Source organism: Eptatretus burgeri, chromosome 10 (assembly GCF_056783735.1).
Source record: "Eptatretus burgeri isolate ZD-2024b chromosome 10, Ebu_testis_v1, whole genome shotgun sequence".
Classification (NCBI taxonomy): Eukaryota; Metazoa; Chordata; class Myxini; order Myxiniformes; family Myxinidae; genus Eptatretus; species Eptatretus burgeri.
In genome coordinates this window covers 20,902,800-20,919,724 of record NC_140970.1, presented here as the reverse complement: position 1 = coordinate 20,919,724, position 16,925 = coordinate 20,902,800, and the positions used below count along the sequence as shown (strand labels likewise).

Sequence of the window (16,925 nt, the reverse complement as noted above, 5' to 3'; positions counted from 1 at the left end):
CCAAGTGCTGTATTCGAGAATCGGCAAATGTATACCAATTCCTAATTTGCCACCCGTCGACTTCCAGTAATCGCGAGTTTGCGAGCCTCCATCAACATAGCCCCGCGTCACCTTCCACCCATCGAAGTGCGCAAATGTTGATTATTTTACAGTGTTGATTTGGTGTGTCTGGCAGGGTGGGCCACACCACCCATATCCTTCCTTCTCAGAGCAATCCCCAAACCGCAAACACCTCACTGGACTTCTTGACTTGCTATCGTGAAGCTGATTTTTTTTTTTTTCACTGAACAATTCCCCTTAATCATAGCCTCTAAGCATACAATGAGTGGTGAAGGTGAATCTGCAGAATACAGTGATGAGTCGAAGCGAAAAAGTCAATGTGTTGGACAGGCTTGCTACGGGTGTGAGTGCGTCTAAAGTGGGCACAAATCCATCATTCTGACTTCCCTTCCAAGACCATCACCATCGTCAAACGTATTATTTTTTTTAAAAAGGAAGATATTTTAAAGTTTTAATCATCGTTACCTCAGACACCGAAGGTGGACGGAGATTTGTTTTCACCACTGTCAGTCGATAAACAGAATATCTCGAAAACGTTGTGGACGGATCTGGATAAAATTTGGTGGACGGGTTGGGTGTGTGACAAGGATTAATTGATTCAATCTTGGTGAAGATCAGAATCTGGATACAATAATTAAGTGATTCTTCAACATTGAGAAATGGGGCCAAAAATGACACTAAACACGATATCTCAAGAAGTTGCAGATGAGTTATAATAAACTAGGTGGACGAGTTGATTCGGTGACAAGAACAAGCCGATTCAATTTTAGTTCAGGTCTGGATCCGGATCTGGACCATCAGTGGGATTAAAAAAAAAAAAAAAAAAAAAAAAAAAACCTCAAAACTGTTCAGCCCGGCGAAGGTACGCGCTCTTCCGACGACTGTTCTACTTCTTAAGTGTTTACCATCCCCCCTGTGTTCAGTCTGAACCAGGAACCTAACCCCTTTTTCACCATTAAACCAAGGCATCCATCTTCACAAATTCTGAATTTGTGACGTTTTCCAGGGACATAATCCTCACGAATATGGAGACCTCACGAGTATAATTTTACTTGGAAGCGAGGGGGTGGGAGGGGGGAGTGGAGAAGTGATAGACGGCATTGCCCTTTCACAATTGCAAGTAATGTCACCTTTCACAGGAAACTACAAAATGGACACATAATATATAGATTGGTCCAGGTGCGGAACAAAAATTACCCACTGATTAAGTGCAATTCATGAGCAAGTTGGGTTTTAAAATGCCAGTTAATCCAATTATCCTGGGACTAGCTCACTTTCCAGAAAGTATATTCCAAATCCTTCATACTTTTCATCTTCAGTAAAATGTTAGATGCCAGTCTGGTGTCCTCAACGCTAGGCCACTGTAACCAGATTATGTTCAGTAGGCAAGAAGTGCAGGAAGAAAGGGACCTCACAGAGTTAAGCATCCCTGTCTAATGTCTGAATTTCTAAATTCCCATGGGTACTGATGACATTTCTACAAGAGTCTAAAAATGAGCTCGGTTTCAATCTCAAAGTAAAGAATAATATGCTTCAACTGATGTGCAGCTCATGCCAACTTGGAAATGCAAAAGTGAATAATTTCTACTCCCAGGAGATTTTCAGCTTCATGAAACATACATGACTAGTACAAATGACAAGCAAATGCTTCGATTAAAATTCTTTTTTGGCAACAACAACTTCGCTTGTGACTTTTCAACTCGACCAAATAGAAAAGGGATATGCTGGCGAGACGATAAAACCACAAACAATGATGGCAAAGGCACCACACCCTTGGCAGAGAGGCTAAACACCACCTGCAAACAGCAGAAGAAGCCTTAATAAGCTCTCTAAAGATTGGTGTTTCCACGCAACGGAAACGCACTGTTCAAAGTCGAAGATAAATTCAAAGCCATGCTTGGGAACTGAGCTCATCATATTCAAAAATAGATACTCACACAATGCAACATTACAAAGTCAAAGAGATACGAACGTGATGCATAACGGCAATCAGAGAAGCTCAATAGGCAAGCCACAACATGCGACGCAGAACTTTGTGCAAATATGTCTTCTTTCTTTCTTTCTTTCTTTCTTTCTTTTTAAACACTTAAAAAGTCGCGTTTTTCTTCATCGAATTAATTTTTCTTCATACAAAGATTGAGAATAACACCTCAAAGCTATGATACCACACACAAGCCATGATATGAAACAATAAGGAGTCAGCGTTCCAGCTTCCACGTCATTAACTGCTATTACTGACTCCAGTAGGTGGATCGGAATGCTGAGAGTTTTGTCAATCTGGGATAATTAACCTCCGCCATCGAAGATCGGAGGTTACTGTTTTCACCCCTTTCTGTTTGTTTGTTTATTTGTTTGTGAACAGTATTACGGAAAAACTCAATGGATTTTGACGAAACTTGGTGGGGGGTTAGGTTTGGTCCAAGGATCATGCCATTAGATTTTGGACTTGGTCCAAAATCCAATATGGCCGCTATGGCGGCCAATTTGAAAAAATATTTCAATTTTTTTTTTTTTGCATTTCTACATGTTATAAGTGATTTCCAACAAAAAACATGCTAAAATTATAATTGCGGCTGATTTTGGAACTTCAGGTGGATATACCCACGTAAAATCAATTTCTGTCTCAAGGAATCTAGTTATGACGAATGAATTGAGTATGTAAAAGTTAAAAGTAAAATGGAAAGTTGCAAACTATAACTCTGTGAGCACTGTTGACATCAAATTGAATGAATAGGATATCAGGTTCACTTGAGTGACCTAGCAGTATGGGCGGCGGAGGTTTTGCACTCTACCGAGTGCCCCCCCCCTCTAGTTTGTTCTGTTTTTTAAATTTTATTTCAGAAGTGAAGCTATAACAGCTTTACAATGCCACAAAGCTTCTGCAGCACAGATTCTACTTCCAGCAACATCTACAATCCAATATCGACTCGATTATTGGTTTGACACTAGTGTCCAAGCTGGCGCCTTGAAAGGAATATCGCTACGACATCTTTGGATACGATTGCTTTTGGGGCGGGGGTGGGGGGGTGGGAGGGGGAGCGTGGAATAATTTTTTGTTAATTTATACTGCAGGGCACCTTCATCAAGCCAAATCATACAAGACTTGGTTTGTCAACACCACACAAGGGCTGAGTAGATGCGGACTTAACAAAATCCACGAAGACTGCAGCGAGTGCAGGTCTCCTGTAATCAGATATTCGGGAGGCGTGCGGAGATTATCAGTTTCTTCATTGCGGATCGCCCACTGTACCCTACCTAAGCCAAATATTGCAGAGAATGATATGGTGGTGACATTACTCGATTCGAATCGGATCTAAAATGGAACGAAAACATTTTAAAAGTACTTTTCTTTGGATGTTTCTTGGACAACGATTCCACAGATTCCTGAAAGTACCTCCATTTGGTTTATGTAGAATAGTGTTGAACTTGAGCATCGCAAACACAACAGAAATTTCTGCTTCGGACATACCACAATGGCGTTTGTGTTTCTTCATCATGGGATGTGGGAATATGTCTGCATGGCACTCCCCAACAGTGCCTTTCACACTTCCAATTCTTGCATCTACCCATCATTGTTCGCAGTGATCATAAATAAGACAACAGATTATTTTGGCGTTAATATTACAACACAACAAATGCGTGCATCAAGCTATTTATTATAACACCACGGAGAATAATTTGTGCAAGACCAACATTGCAAAGTAGTTTTGTCATCCAAAATGGCAGTAGTCACAGGATGTGTACAAATCAGTGTAACAGTGATTTCAAAAATATTTAAACAGTGATCCATGTATTCCATGTACTTAGGATTAGGACTTTGGAGACATCCATTCACTTTTACGTGAATCACGGACAATTTTTGGTATACAGTTTATGCTCGTGGAGGAGTGAGAACATAGAACGCATCAAGACATAAGAAAACAAAAGGAACGGCAGAAAGGGGGGGGGGGCAGCGGCAGGAATGACGGATTAAAAAAAAATAGACGGAGATAATGGATGTGCCGAGGAATGAGGGGAAGAACGACACATGGGGTGGACAAGATGGTTGGAGGAGCAAACTCAGAAAGAAAAAAAAACTGGACAAATTCAAACAGTAAATACAATTGGAATCTCAGCATCACAAGCTAAACAATCACAAGCTTAGAAGGGAATGTCGAACAGGGCCTGCCAAGCTGAAATGTACTTCCTGATTAAACAAATAAATTCAGTTTCAAACTGTCTGTAGTCAGATTGCTTTAATAACTGTTAATCATGACTGTGTGTAATGGATGTGTGGGCATCAATATGCATTTGTGTCGCTAAAAATAAAAAGGCTGTGAATGACGTGTGATAGTGTTGCTGAGCATTGGATGTTTTTTGTGAAATTTTAGCACTCATCACTTAATTGCATAATTAAATGGCAAAAGTGGTGTCTTTTGGTTCCAGATAGTTCAAACGGATGATAACATAGAAGGCTCATTGTCCAGGTCTTTGCGATTAATTGGGATTGTTGCCTAATAATAAAAATCGATCATTCACTTTTGTTTTATTTTTTTCCATCTTAGAAAAATATAGCTCCAAGAACGTTTGTACAAACAAGAGTTGACTGTGCAAGCACAAATTAAAAGGCATGGTCTTACAGTGGGATCTTACAGTGGGGTCTTTGGGATGGAACACTAATTATAGGAATAAGAAACACATTGGATGCATTGCATGAAGCCACAGATGCAATTCAATGAAAAGTTCAATGACAGATCAATTTATAACATTTCCACAAGAACAATGGGTGTTGCATGCCATAAGATTTTGTGGTCCAAGTACTCCTACGCAACTATAGTGACAGAAAAGAATAGCATAAACTTCCAACAAGCACTCGGTAGAGCGCATATCTCCGCCAAGCTGAGCAGATTACGTTTTTATCCCACCGACAGGCGGGATCTAAATCCAGACCTGAACCAAAATCTAATCGGCTTGTTCTTGTCAAATAACTAACTCATCCACCTAGTTTTGTCATAACTCGCCCATAACGTTTTGAGATGTGCCACGTAATTGCTTTTGGTCCCATCTATCAATGGTGAAGAATTGCTTGAAAGATTCTCGTCTTCGGATTCGGATCTTCCCCCAAAATCTAATCAATTCATCCTTGTCACACACCCAACCAGTCCGCCAAATTTTGTCCAAATCAATCCATAAACTAGAGGGGGAGCACTCGGGAGAGTGCAAAACCTCCGCCGCCAATACTGCTGGATCACTCAAGTGAACCTTATATCTTATTCATTAAATATGATGTCAACAGTGCTGACAGAGTTATAGTTCTTTTCTCCAACATTTTTTTTTGGGGGGGGGGGAGGATTGGAAACCACTTAAAACATGTAGAAATGCAAAAAAAAAAAAAAAAAAAAAAAAAAAAAAAATCGAAATTTTATTGAAAAAAAAAGTTGCAAAATTTTTTTTTTTCTCCAACAATTTTTTTTTGGGGGGGGGAGTTGGAAATCACTTAACATATGTAGAAATGCAAAAAAAAATTCTCAATTTTTTTTGGGGGGGGTTGGAAATGACTTAAAACATGTAGAAATGCAAAAAAAAAAAAATTCTCTAAATTTTTTTTTTGGGGGGGGGGTTGGAAATCACTTAAAACATGTAGAAATGCAAAAAGAAAAAAATTTCTCTAACAATTTCTTTTTTTGGGGGGGACCAAGTCCAAAATTGAATGGCATGATCCTTGGCCATACCTAACCCCCCCCCTCCACCAAGTTTAGTCGAAATCCTTCGAGGAGTTTTTCCGTAATACTTTTCACAAAACAAACAAAAAAAAAAAAAAAAAAAAAAAAAAAAAAAAAAAAACTGTTTTGGCAAGATAACAAACAAACAGAAAGGGGTGAAAACAGTAACCTCCATCCATCTTCGAAGATGGCGGAGGTTAAAAATCGGTTTTAGCCCTATCACTAATTGGTAAACAATCACTTTTTTAAAAAATTATCCAATCCGGATCTTTACCAAAATGGAATCAATTCTTCCTCGTCACACACCCAACTCATCCAAGTTTTGTCCAAATCCATTTATAAATTTTTGAGATATCGTGCTATATATCGTTGTTGGCCCTATCAATTATCGGTGAAGAATCACTTTAAAATTCTAGTATCTGGATCCGGATCTTCAATAAAATCTAATCAGTTCGCTCTTGTCCCATACCCAACCTCTCCACCAAATTTCGTCCAAATCCCTCCACAACTTTTTGAGATATCCTGTTCACAGACGCAGATGCACAAACAAACAGAGACAGACAAAGAGACAGGGGTGAAAATACCACCTCTGTCCACCTTCGGTGGTGGAGGTAATAATTCATATGGTAAAGTAGAGTTTGTAAAATACGTATTAATACATCACTGGGCTGAATACAAGACAACCAGATCAATTAGCAAGATTAGTGATGCTACATACAAATATTGTGATACGCTTCCGTATTTTCTGGGGTTACTGTGGTTCGGCCATTTTGTGGTGGACTAAGCTCAGTGGTTAAGCATTTTTCCAACATAAAAATGAATAAAGAAAAGAAACCGTTTAAAGGGTTCAGCGGCAATATTATTTGGAGTGGACTTGACAAATTTACTTGTTTGAGCATGGATTGAAGAAAAAAAAATTGAAAATAATGGCTGGAACCTCTTCATCTTTCCTATTTCCACTACTGAGCTTTACTACACCTGCTGAGACCCTGTTTTCACCATTTTGTTTGTATTTACAAGATCGAAGCTCATTGATGAGCAAGGTGACAGATGGCATAAACTGGCAGTTGGGCAAACAATCAACTCTTGAAAACAATAAGCAAGAGAATGTCCAAGCAAGGAGAGAATGACGAAGAGATAGACAGATAGCAATCTTGACAGACACATTTGTCATATTTTCCCAAGGGAAAACTATCTAATAAAAGGGTTAATAAAATGCCATTCACCTAATGCAAATCAAAACCTTGTAGTGATGCAAACCCAATATGAACAACGACCACGAAAACTCACCAAAAGAATGTGTGCGCTGGTTCTGCACAGTCTGTGTACTTTTCTCCTGAGGCTTGCTCTTTCCAAAAACCTTAATGGCCTTCTTCTTCATCGTCCTGCAAGCAAACACTTTGGGAGGGTATAAAGTCACCACTGTTACATCTACGTACAACTGACAGTATTGACAGCAAAATATTACCACACTGTGCCACCACAAAAAGATGGGGGAAAAAAATAAGGTTAATGGGTGGAGAAAATACTCAAGCATGTCTCCAGAGTGCAGGACCAGAAACAAAGACAGATGACATCCTCTATTATCACAAACGAAACGTCGCCTTCGATGGTGGTAACTTCGATGCGAGCAGAGCCCTCATGTGTGGTGTCAATGAGTATGGATGGTCATTTCCATGGCAGCTTGTATTGTGTGTGCCCCATTTGGCATTATTTGGTGTAGTGGAGTTTTAAAAAAAGAAAAATGAAAAAAGGTACAGATTCTATTATTTATTAAATCCAAGCAGCCTAAGGCCCTTCAGTCTTTTCCGTCGTATCGTACTCTGTCCTTTTTGCAAGATCGCTCCATGCTCATTCACAATTGAAAGTTCAGAATGCGGCGAGTTCATTTTCCACCTTTATTCCATCTTCAAAGGATTTCTACTTACCTCACCCACCACCTCCCCCCCCATCACACTTTTCCCTCCAAAGTTTCAAAAAATGAAAACCGACCGACCAACCAAGTGAAGAGTTCTTCATGCAACCCATCTTTTCAAGACTCCATTAGCTCGTTTACCCATTTGAGGTCTGCTTTTTAACTCCCCAATGTGATAGTTTGGACAATATGACAAGGCAAATGATGTATGATAAAATACAACCAACCAACAAGCTAAAATAGCTTTAAAGAAAAAAAAAAAAAAGATAAATATATTACACCAAAACCCACACACCGCGATCACACAATCATAATAACCATCATGACACTGAATCTAAAGAGTCACAAAACAAGAAATGAGGACAAAGTGTACAAATCCCTTACAAAACCAGTGAAAGGGGATTCTAGCTGAGGTTGACAACGACACAGCAACAACAACAAAAAGAAGATTTCACAAGTGCCAACATGGATCCCATTTGGCACCCATCCACCATGGCACTGTGAAAAATGGCTTTGGAATCTCAATCAAAGGTATCATGCATTCGCCCACAATCAAAATGTCCAACAGAGTACAAGTTTACCAATTCGTCATGAAATGGCTTCTCCCCAGCTCCCCCACTCCCTCCACCACAACAATTAAAATTCACCTTCAATCACAATTTACTTTATACAAGGCCAAAATATTTAAAAAAAAACACTTCCTTTTTTGAAGCCATTTCCTTTTTAGGTCATCTCTTCGAGCATGACCTTATAATATTGGTGTTGAGAGGAGAGGTGACGATCCGTCCGTCCGTCCACAATGAAGTTGAAGTGGGAGATCTGGTCATTAAGTGATCCTAATAGAGGTCGATGAGACGTACACGATGGTATGACTTTCAAGGTCACCGAAGGTCAAGGTCACGAGGCCTTTGAAGTTGCGAAAATGATGATTTTCAAATTCTATTTTCAAAAATTCCGCCATTTCTCAAGCGATCTTGAATTTGATTGTGGCATATGAATCTATGGGACAATATCTAAATTTTGATCAGGCCGGATTTTCGATATTCGCTTTCGTTTTCGTGTCACGTGACTTCAAAGTTGGCAAAAAATGCGAAAATGACGATTTTCATGCGAAAATGACGATTTTCAAAATCTATCTCCTACATTTCTCAAGCGATCTTGAATTTGATTGTGGCATATGAATCTATGGGACAATATCTAAATTTGGTCAGGATGGATTTTTGATATTCGCTTTCGTTTTAGTGTCACGTGACTTCATAGTTGGCAAAAAATGCGAAAATGACGATTTTAAAAATCTATCTCCTACATTTCTCAAGCGATCTTGAATTTGATTGTGGCATATAAATCTATGGGACAATATCTAAATTTTGTCGGGCCGGATTTTCGATATTCGCTTTCGTTTTTGCATCACGTGACTTCAAAGTTTGCAAAAACTGCCCTACCTTCAGGAGGCTATATATTTTCTCGCAGAGATGACCATCACTCCCGCACGGGGGTAATTTTGTTATTATTATTTGTTCTTTTGTCAAACATCACAACTTAAAAATAAATAATTAAAATCACACCCGTGTCGGAAGGAAGTTGTGCAATGAAGTGGCTGCATGGCTATAAAAAAGTAGCGCTGTGGGGGACTGGCGGTTACTTCCCCAACAGACCTTACTGTCCTGATGTAAACCAAACAATAACACAATAACAAAAAAACTAAACAACAATTGAAGAAAATCGAAGCAACAAACAAGAAAGGAACAAAACACGGTGGGTTCGAAATGTTCTTCTTCTTCTTTTAATTTGAAAAATGGAAAGAAGGTCTAAACAATCAAGTACAGTGGTACCTCTACTTACGAATGTCTCTACATATGAATGTTTCAGGTTACGAAGCGCCTGAACGGGAAAATATTGCCTCTAGTTACGAAGGCGTTTCAGGATACGAAGTCAAAAATACATTACAGTACGCGCTGCTTTTCGCTGCTCCCAGAGTTTCCCGAACGTAAACAAACTTGTAGCTGCTCTGCCATTGGCTATCGCCTAAAATCTGCCTGGCATCCCTTTGCGTATGCGTGTATCCCAGCATGCTCTTCGTGTCCCCGTCCCGCTCTGTAAATATAGTTATACTGTATACAGTCTATGGTCTCGCTACGAAGTGCTCGGACAGTGTTACAGTACAGTACGCGTGTGGATTACAGTAACTTTTATTCACAATGGACCCCAAGAAAGCAATGAAGAAAAGTGGACAAGGAGAAAAGAAGAAGAAGAGAGTTTTTCTGGCCATACAAACAAAGCAAGAGATAATAGAAAGGTATGAAAAGGGGATGCGTTTGATTGATCTCGCAAAAGAATATGGCCGTAATATATCTACGATCGGCACGATAATAAAACAAAAGGAAGCCCTAAAAGCTACGGCTCCTTCCAAAGGCCTCTCTGTCATTTCCAAGAGGAGGTCGGCAGTGAACGATGAGATGGAGAGGTTGTTACTCGTGTGGATAAAGGAGAAAGAGATCGCTGGTGACACAGTGACAGAGGCCATAATTTGCATAAAGGCAACCGCCATCTTCACTGACCTCGTGAAGGAGGATACAGGCGAGGGAAATTCGGCGCAAGGACTACACCAGGAGTTTAAGGCATCGCGTGGGTGGTTCGAGAAGTTTAAAAGGAGGACTGGACTTCACTCTGTTCTTCGCCATGGCGAAATTATTTCGCTGGGAAAGGGCATGGGTCTTGAGGTGGATGACGAGGACATCAACGAGCTGATTCAGGAGCACAACGAGGAGCTTTCGACGAAGGAGCTGCAGGAATTGGAGGTGATGCAACACACCGCGGTGCAGGAGGAGTTCAAAGAGGACGAGGAGGAGGAGGCAGCCATTATTCCATCAGCCCAAATCAAAGACATTTTAGGAAAATTCCATGAAGTCTCGGAATTTGTTGAAAAGAATCACCCGGAAAAAGTGTTCACAAGTCGGGCTATCGCACACTATGACGATGTCTGCCTCGCGCATTTCCGACGGATTGTTAAAAGCCGGCAAAAGCAGACGTCATTGGATCAATTCTTCACGAAACGCGAGGCAAAAAACACTGCTGATAAGGACCAGTAAACAAAGAGGCCAAAAAGTAACGAGAATATCAGTTAAAAGGTAAATGAATATTTTTATTATTTCCTTTATTCTTTGTTTTTTTACATTATGTGCCTCTCGTTTTATGTTTATTGTGCGGTAATCTAATTTTAACATGTATTTGTTTCATGTTCTGATGCATTTTTATGATTTATTAAAAAAAAATGTCCGAATTTTGCGGGGCTTGGAACGGATTAGCGCATTTACATTCAAAAGGCGTCTCTACTTACGAAGGTTTCAGGTTACGAAACTACTCCCAGAATGAATTAAATTCGTAAGTAGAGGTACTACTGTACATTGAAGTGGTTTGCACCACTTAAAAATCCATATCTTCATGTACGACCTTCCTTTGAATCGATCATTTTCCCCATGTGATTGCTGAGTTTTTAAAACATTTCTTTAACAAAGACCTGCATTACCACTTTCCGTTCACTGCCGATTTCAATTTCCATGCACGATATGCGAGCAATACTAATCTGTGTACATGTCTGCATACGTAAGTTTCATCGCAGGCCGCCGCAGTAACATTTAGTATCACGCCTCCAAGGAAAATGACACAAGATACAACTGGTTTTAAAACTAGCAAATTGCGCGACGAATGTAGACTACTTGCGAAAATGTGACGAATTATTTTCATGATTTAAGCTTCATTTTTGAAGATGGATTTCATCCGTTTGCAAATTCGTACTAGAACTTAAGTCCTGAAGCTGTGGTGCGAGGGAACACTTATTGATGGGCGAGGCTCCCTTTGCAATGTTTTCTCCTATTTCGCTAATTGAGAGTTGGATCAGGGAACGCAGGTGAGTCCACATCCTACATACAGTCGTGGCCAAAAATATTGGCACCCTTGCACTTTTTTCAAATAATGCACCATTTCTTCCAGAAAATTGTTGAAATTAAAAACTATTTTGGTATCCACATATGTATTTCTTTGGTTTGCAGTGGAACAAATCAAAGAAAGTTGAAAAAAAACTACTAAATCTTAGCTTATTCCAGACACAAATCCTAAAATGGCCCGGACAATATTATTGGCACCTTTTAGAAGTTGTAAGAAGCAATTCGATTTCAAGCAGGTGATTCTCGTTTACTTTGGAATTGAACTCACCCGTGGTGAGTTGTAGGTGTCTGCCATATAAAAATCACTCAATCAACTAGTTTGAATAGAGAAAAGGAGTCTTTCCGCTGTTTTGTGTCACTGTGTGTACCACACGTGGACACAGCGACACACTGCTCTGTCACATGCTTGACCAGACCTGACCTGTCCTGACCTGTGCACCGCAATGAGCATGGAGAAAAGAAAGAAACCAGAGAATTGTCTGAGAAGGTGAGACACAAGATTGTAGCCAAGTATGGATAATCTCAAGGCTACAAGTCCATCACCAGAGACCTTGACGTTCCTGTGTCCATCGTACGCCATGCTATAAGGAAGTTTAAGGGCCATGGCACTGTAGCCAACCTCCCTGGACGTGGCTGCAAGAGAAAATTTGATCGATGATTGCAGCGAAGGATTGTTTGAATGATGGAGAAAGAACCTCAATAAACTGCCAGATTGAAGCTGACCTTCAAACACAAGGTACGACAGTTTCAACTCGCACCATCCATCGCCAACGCAATGAAAGGAGGTTCTATGGTAGGAGACCCAGGAGGACCCCACTGCTGAGAGAGAGACATAAGCCTGACTGGAGTTTGCCAAAATACTTGAACAAGCCAAAATCCTTCTCGGAAAATATCTTGTGGACAGATGAGACCAAATTCGAGCTTTTTGCTAAAGCATATCATCTCGACGTTTACAGAAAACAAAATGAAGCCTTCAAAGAAAAGAACACCTTCCCTACAGTCAAACATGGAGGAGGTTCAGTGATGTTTTGGGGTTGCTGTGCTGCCTCTGGCACTGGGTGCTTTGAATGTGTGCATGGCTTCATGAAATCAGAAGATGACCAAGGCATTTTGGAGCGCAATGTTCAACCCAGTGTATGAAAGCTGGGTCTCCGTCGAAGGTCATGGGTCTTGCAGCAGGGAAATGACCCCAAACACACGTCAAAAAACACCCAGGAGTGGTTCAAGACAAAACGCTGGACTGTTCTGAAGTGGCCAGCAGCGACTCCAGATCTAAATTCCATTGAAAACCTGTGGGGAAATCTGAAAACAGCAGTTGGGAGAAGGCCCCCTTCAAATCTGGGAGAACTGGACCAGTTTTCACAAGAAAAGTGGGCCAAACTGTCAGTGGAGAGGTCAAGGAAGCTCGTTCAAGGCTATAGGAAGCGCTTGACTGCACTTATTTTGTCCAAAGGCTGTGCTACCAAATATTAAGTCTCAAGTGTCAATTTTTTCAATGCCATTTATTTTAATTTCCTGATTTGAAAGGATATATTAAGTTCTGAATCAAAAACAAAGGTTCTCTAATATGAAGCGTGAAATAAAGAACTGTGGAGCCAAAATACTTTTGTGGATTCCAACTTATTTTTCGAGAAAATAGTCATTTGAAAAAAAAAAAAAGTGCAAGGGTGCCAATATTTTTTTAGCCACAACTGCATATAAATCTGTACATTTAAATGTAGATCTGTCGATCTATATAGAAAGACGGCGTAGCCAATAATTTTAACATGCCCAAAGTGTGGGTTTTTTTGTATTTCGTCATACATTGAATATCCAGGGTGGCCTGAAAGTCACTTTACCCTTTCCCAGTGAAGCATTGTTCTTGAACTCTTTTAATATACAAGTTTAATTGTACAGTACTTACAATAATTAATTTGTCATTGTATCTGTATGTGCTCTGAGTCAGTGTTTCCGCATACCATAGTGGGTGAGGGCAGAGGGGAAGGGACGGAGGGAAGTGCGAGAAATTTATCAGGGGTAAAGTAATTTTCGGGCTCGCCTGTATATTTGTTTCGAACTGTGGATCGTATTTTTTTTTTAATCGGCCGAGTGAGTTTGCACCGACGTGTCAGCTATATGACACACATCATAATATTTGTTTGGGGGTATAAAAGTGGCATGTCTGATGCATGACTGATGAAATTTTATTTATTTATTTTTTAGGGGGGAGGGGGGGGGTAAGGTTAAAAAAAAAAAAACTGTCATGTTGGGTACATGATTTGTCAGGTACGAAAAGCCAGCAGCCATTTTGGGAAAAAAAAATTAATAAATAAAAACATAAAAGGGGGCATCCTTTCTTTTTCAAAAAAATCCGAACGTATTTTTAAAAAAAATTTTATTTGGCCGAATTAAAACTCATTCTAATCCCATTTCAATGAATCATAATTGGGGGGGGGGGGTGGAAGAGGGTGGCACACCCAATGGAAGTGAGACAGTCGCCCGATGAGAAATCTCACGGACAGGCCTTTGCATCCACGTCAGACAACACTGTTATACAATCACCTATCATGGATAAAGCAAACGCTCGAGTTTCCCCTTTCACTCGCCGCACCCACAAACAATCAAGGTCCAAATTGCAGTAATAATGATGATACTCACCCAGTCGGGTCCGGCAGCCTCACCAAAGGACCCAATTGTGAGATGACCGACCGACGATCGAGGTTCTTTCACGATGCCAATCGAGCCGAAAGTTCGCCGGAATCGGTCCGTGTTCAAGGAAGTGATCGTTGCCACCCGCACGAGTCCGACTTGAAACAAACAAGAAGATAAATAAATAAATAAATAAAAAAACCTGAAAAATATAAACAAGATATTATTTAAATAAATTAATAATAATAATAATATTATTATTTAAAAATAAAAATAATTTAAAAAAAAATCCTCCAGCCAAACAGTGAGACGAAGTTATTGTTCAGAATGAAAAGGAATTAATAAAATAATCGGTGGAGTCGAACCGAGGCCGTGGAGAGAGAGAGAGAGAGGAGAGGAGCCTCCCGGTGAAGGCCGAGGCCACGAGACGAGTGGGCCGATGCTGGGGCAACAAAAGGCGCGGAATCCGCGGCCACGGCGCTCGAGGGACGCACGGACAAACGGGACGGTGTTTCTGGGGATCTGAGGAGAAGCCTTTCGCCTCGGCAGCAGCCTGACGACGTTGGTCGGCCACACGGGGCTCCCTTGGTTCCCCCAAAGCCTGCCTTGCTTGGTGATGGTTGGCTGGCTGCCTGGCTGGTTAGTTGCTTGTGCAGCTAATTGGTTGGTTGGGTCGTGGTTACTTTGGTTAATGGTTACTTTGGTCGCCTGATAAATGCTTCGTCCCTTTGATGATTTTATTTTTTATTTCTGCCGGCATTGATACCGGATGTTTGGCTTAATATTTAATTGCGATTGTGATATTCCGTGAACCAAGGTTCTTCTTCCTCTTCCTCTTCTTCTTCTTTGGAGAGATCCTTCCTCTTATTATTGTTTTTTTTTAAATCTTCTTCTCATGCGGCTTCTTCTTGGCGTCATCGACGACTTGTTGTTGTTGTTGTTGTTGTTGTTGTTGTTGTTGTTGATTTGATTGTGTTGTTTTGAAAGTATAATTTATGGTCTGGAATGCATTTGGATTATTTTTCAGAAAAAAAGACTTTTTCTCCCTCATGTGGAGCCTGCTCCGTGTGACCGCAACGTCATTGGGGTCATGGTTATTATTTTTGTAACGTTAATTTTGATTGAAAGGAAGAGACAAGCACACGGATCACAACACTTCCGGATGATCGTCCCATTTCCTTCAAGCACACAGTGACGCACTCATTTTATGACGTCGTGACAAATTGCACGGCCGCAACTGAACAACAGGCAAAATACTCGACGGAAAAACCATTGTTCTTCATTCGGAGGACGGTGTGCTCTGAGCTGCAGCACCCCCTCTCGGCAGGACATCAGAACGTCAGTCTTTCACTTTTCACACATTGATCCTCAATCCCATCGTGGTCACCACGAAAACAAAAAGAGGCACCGCTGGGATTCGAACCCAGGATCTCCTGTTTACGAGACAGGTGCTTTAACCAACTAAGCCACGACGCCATATACAATCGGGCCATCTCGATGCAAACTCGTTTTTCATGCAAATAAATCTGTCCAATTCAAACTTATTTAATGTGAACTCCTCACCTCTCTCTCTCTCTCTCTCTCTCTCTCTCTCTCTCTCTCTCTCTCTCTCTCTCTCTCTCTCTCTCTCTCTCTCTCTCTCTCTCTCTCTCTCTCTCTCTCTCTCTCTCTCTCTCTCTCTCTCTCTCTCTCTCTCTCTCTCTCTCTCTCTCTCTCTCTCTCTCTCTCTCTCTCTCTCTCTCTCTCTCTCTCTCTCTCTCTCTCTCTCTCTCTCTGTCTCTCTCTCTCTCTCTCTCTCTCTCTCGCGCGCACACACACACACAGTGACGCACTCATTTTATGACGTCGTGACAAATTCCACGTCCGCAACTGAACAACTGGCAAAATACTCGACGGAAAAAACCATTGTTCTTCATTCGGAGGACGGTGTGCTCTGAGCTGCAGCACCCCCTCTCGGAAGGACATCAGAACGTCTCACTTTTCACTCTCTCTCTCACTTTTCTCAGTCTCACTTTTCACACATTGATGATCGATTACGACGAAAACAAAAAGAGGCACCGCTGGGATTCGAACCCAGGATCTCCTGTTTACTAGACAGGCGCTTTAACCAATTTAGCCACGACGCCATATACAATCAGAGCATCTCGATGCAAACTGGTGTTTCATACAAATAAGTCTGTCCAATTCAGACTTATTTAATGTCTCTCTCTCTCTCTCTCTCTCTCTCTCTCTCTCTCTCTCTCTCTCTCTCTCTCTCTCTCTCTCTCTCTCTCTCTCTCTCTCTCTCTCTCTCTCTCTCTCTCTCTCTCTCTCTCTCTCTCTCTCTCTCTCTCTCTCTCTCTCTCTCTCTCTCTCTCTCTCTCTCTCTCTCTCTCTCTCTCTCTCTCTCTCTCTCTCTCTCTCTCTCTCTCTCTCACACACACACACACACACAGACACAAACACACACACACACACAGACACACACACACACACACACACACACACACACACACACACACACACACACACACACACACAAGCACACACACACAGGCACATACACAGACACAGAGAGGCACACACACAGGCACAGACATACACACACAGACACACACAGGCACACACAGGGACATACAGGCACACACAGAGGCACACACAGACACACACACACACACACACACACACACACACACA

General features: G+C 41.1%; 1 protein-coding gene and 2 non-coding genes across 9 annotated transcripts in view; all 3 read right to left on the bottom strand.

Annotated features, from left to right (window-relative positions):
• The window catches only part of LOC147018051 (uncharacterized), a 93,218-nt gene extending 78,227 nt beyond the window's left edge, over positions 1 to 14,991 (bottom strand). Inside the window, exons 1-4 of one of the 7 annotated variants that reach the window (XM_085897318.1) lie at positions 14,615 to 14,991; positions 14,259 to 14,407; positions 7,053 to 7,147; positions 3,530 to 3,622 (exon numbers count right to left, since the gene is read on the bottom strand). In XM_085897318.1, coding sequence (XP_085753444.1) covers positions 3,530 to 3,622; positions 7,053 to 7,143 — 184 coding nt within the window. In that variant the 5' untranslated portion in view covers positions 7,144 to 7,147; positions 14,259 to 14,407; positions 14,615 to 14,991. Of the gene's footprint in view, positions 1 to 3,529; positions 3,623 to 7,052; positions 7,167 to 14,258; positions 14,408 to 14,614 lie in introns of those variants that run through there. The other 6 variants (XM_085897316.1, XM_085897317.1, XM_085897322.1 and 3 more) reach the window with 6 other exon arrangements.
• Positions 14,992 to 15,651: 660 nt separating this feature from the next.
• Positions 15,652 to 15,725, bottom strand: TRNAT-CGU (transfer RNA threonine (anticodon CGU)). Its single transcript has one exon. It is a non-coding gene; the product is annotated as a tRNA-Thr (tRNA).
• A 576-nt stretch (positions 15,726 to 16,301) lies between these two features.
• Positions 16,302 to 16,375, bottom strand: TRNAT-AGU (transfer RNA threonine (anticodon AGU)). Its single transcript has one exon. It is a non-coding gene; the product is annotated as a tRNA-Thr (tRNA).
• Between the last annotated feature and the right edge of the window lie 550 nt (positions 16,376 to 16,925).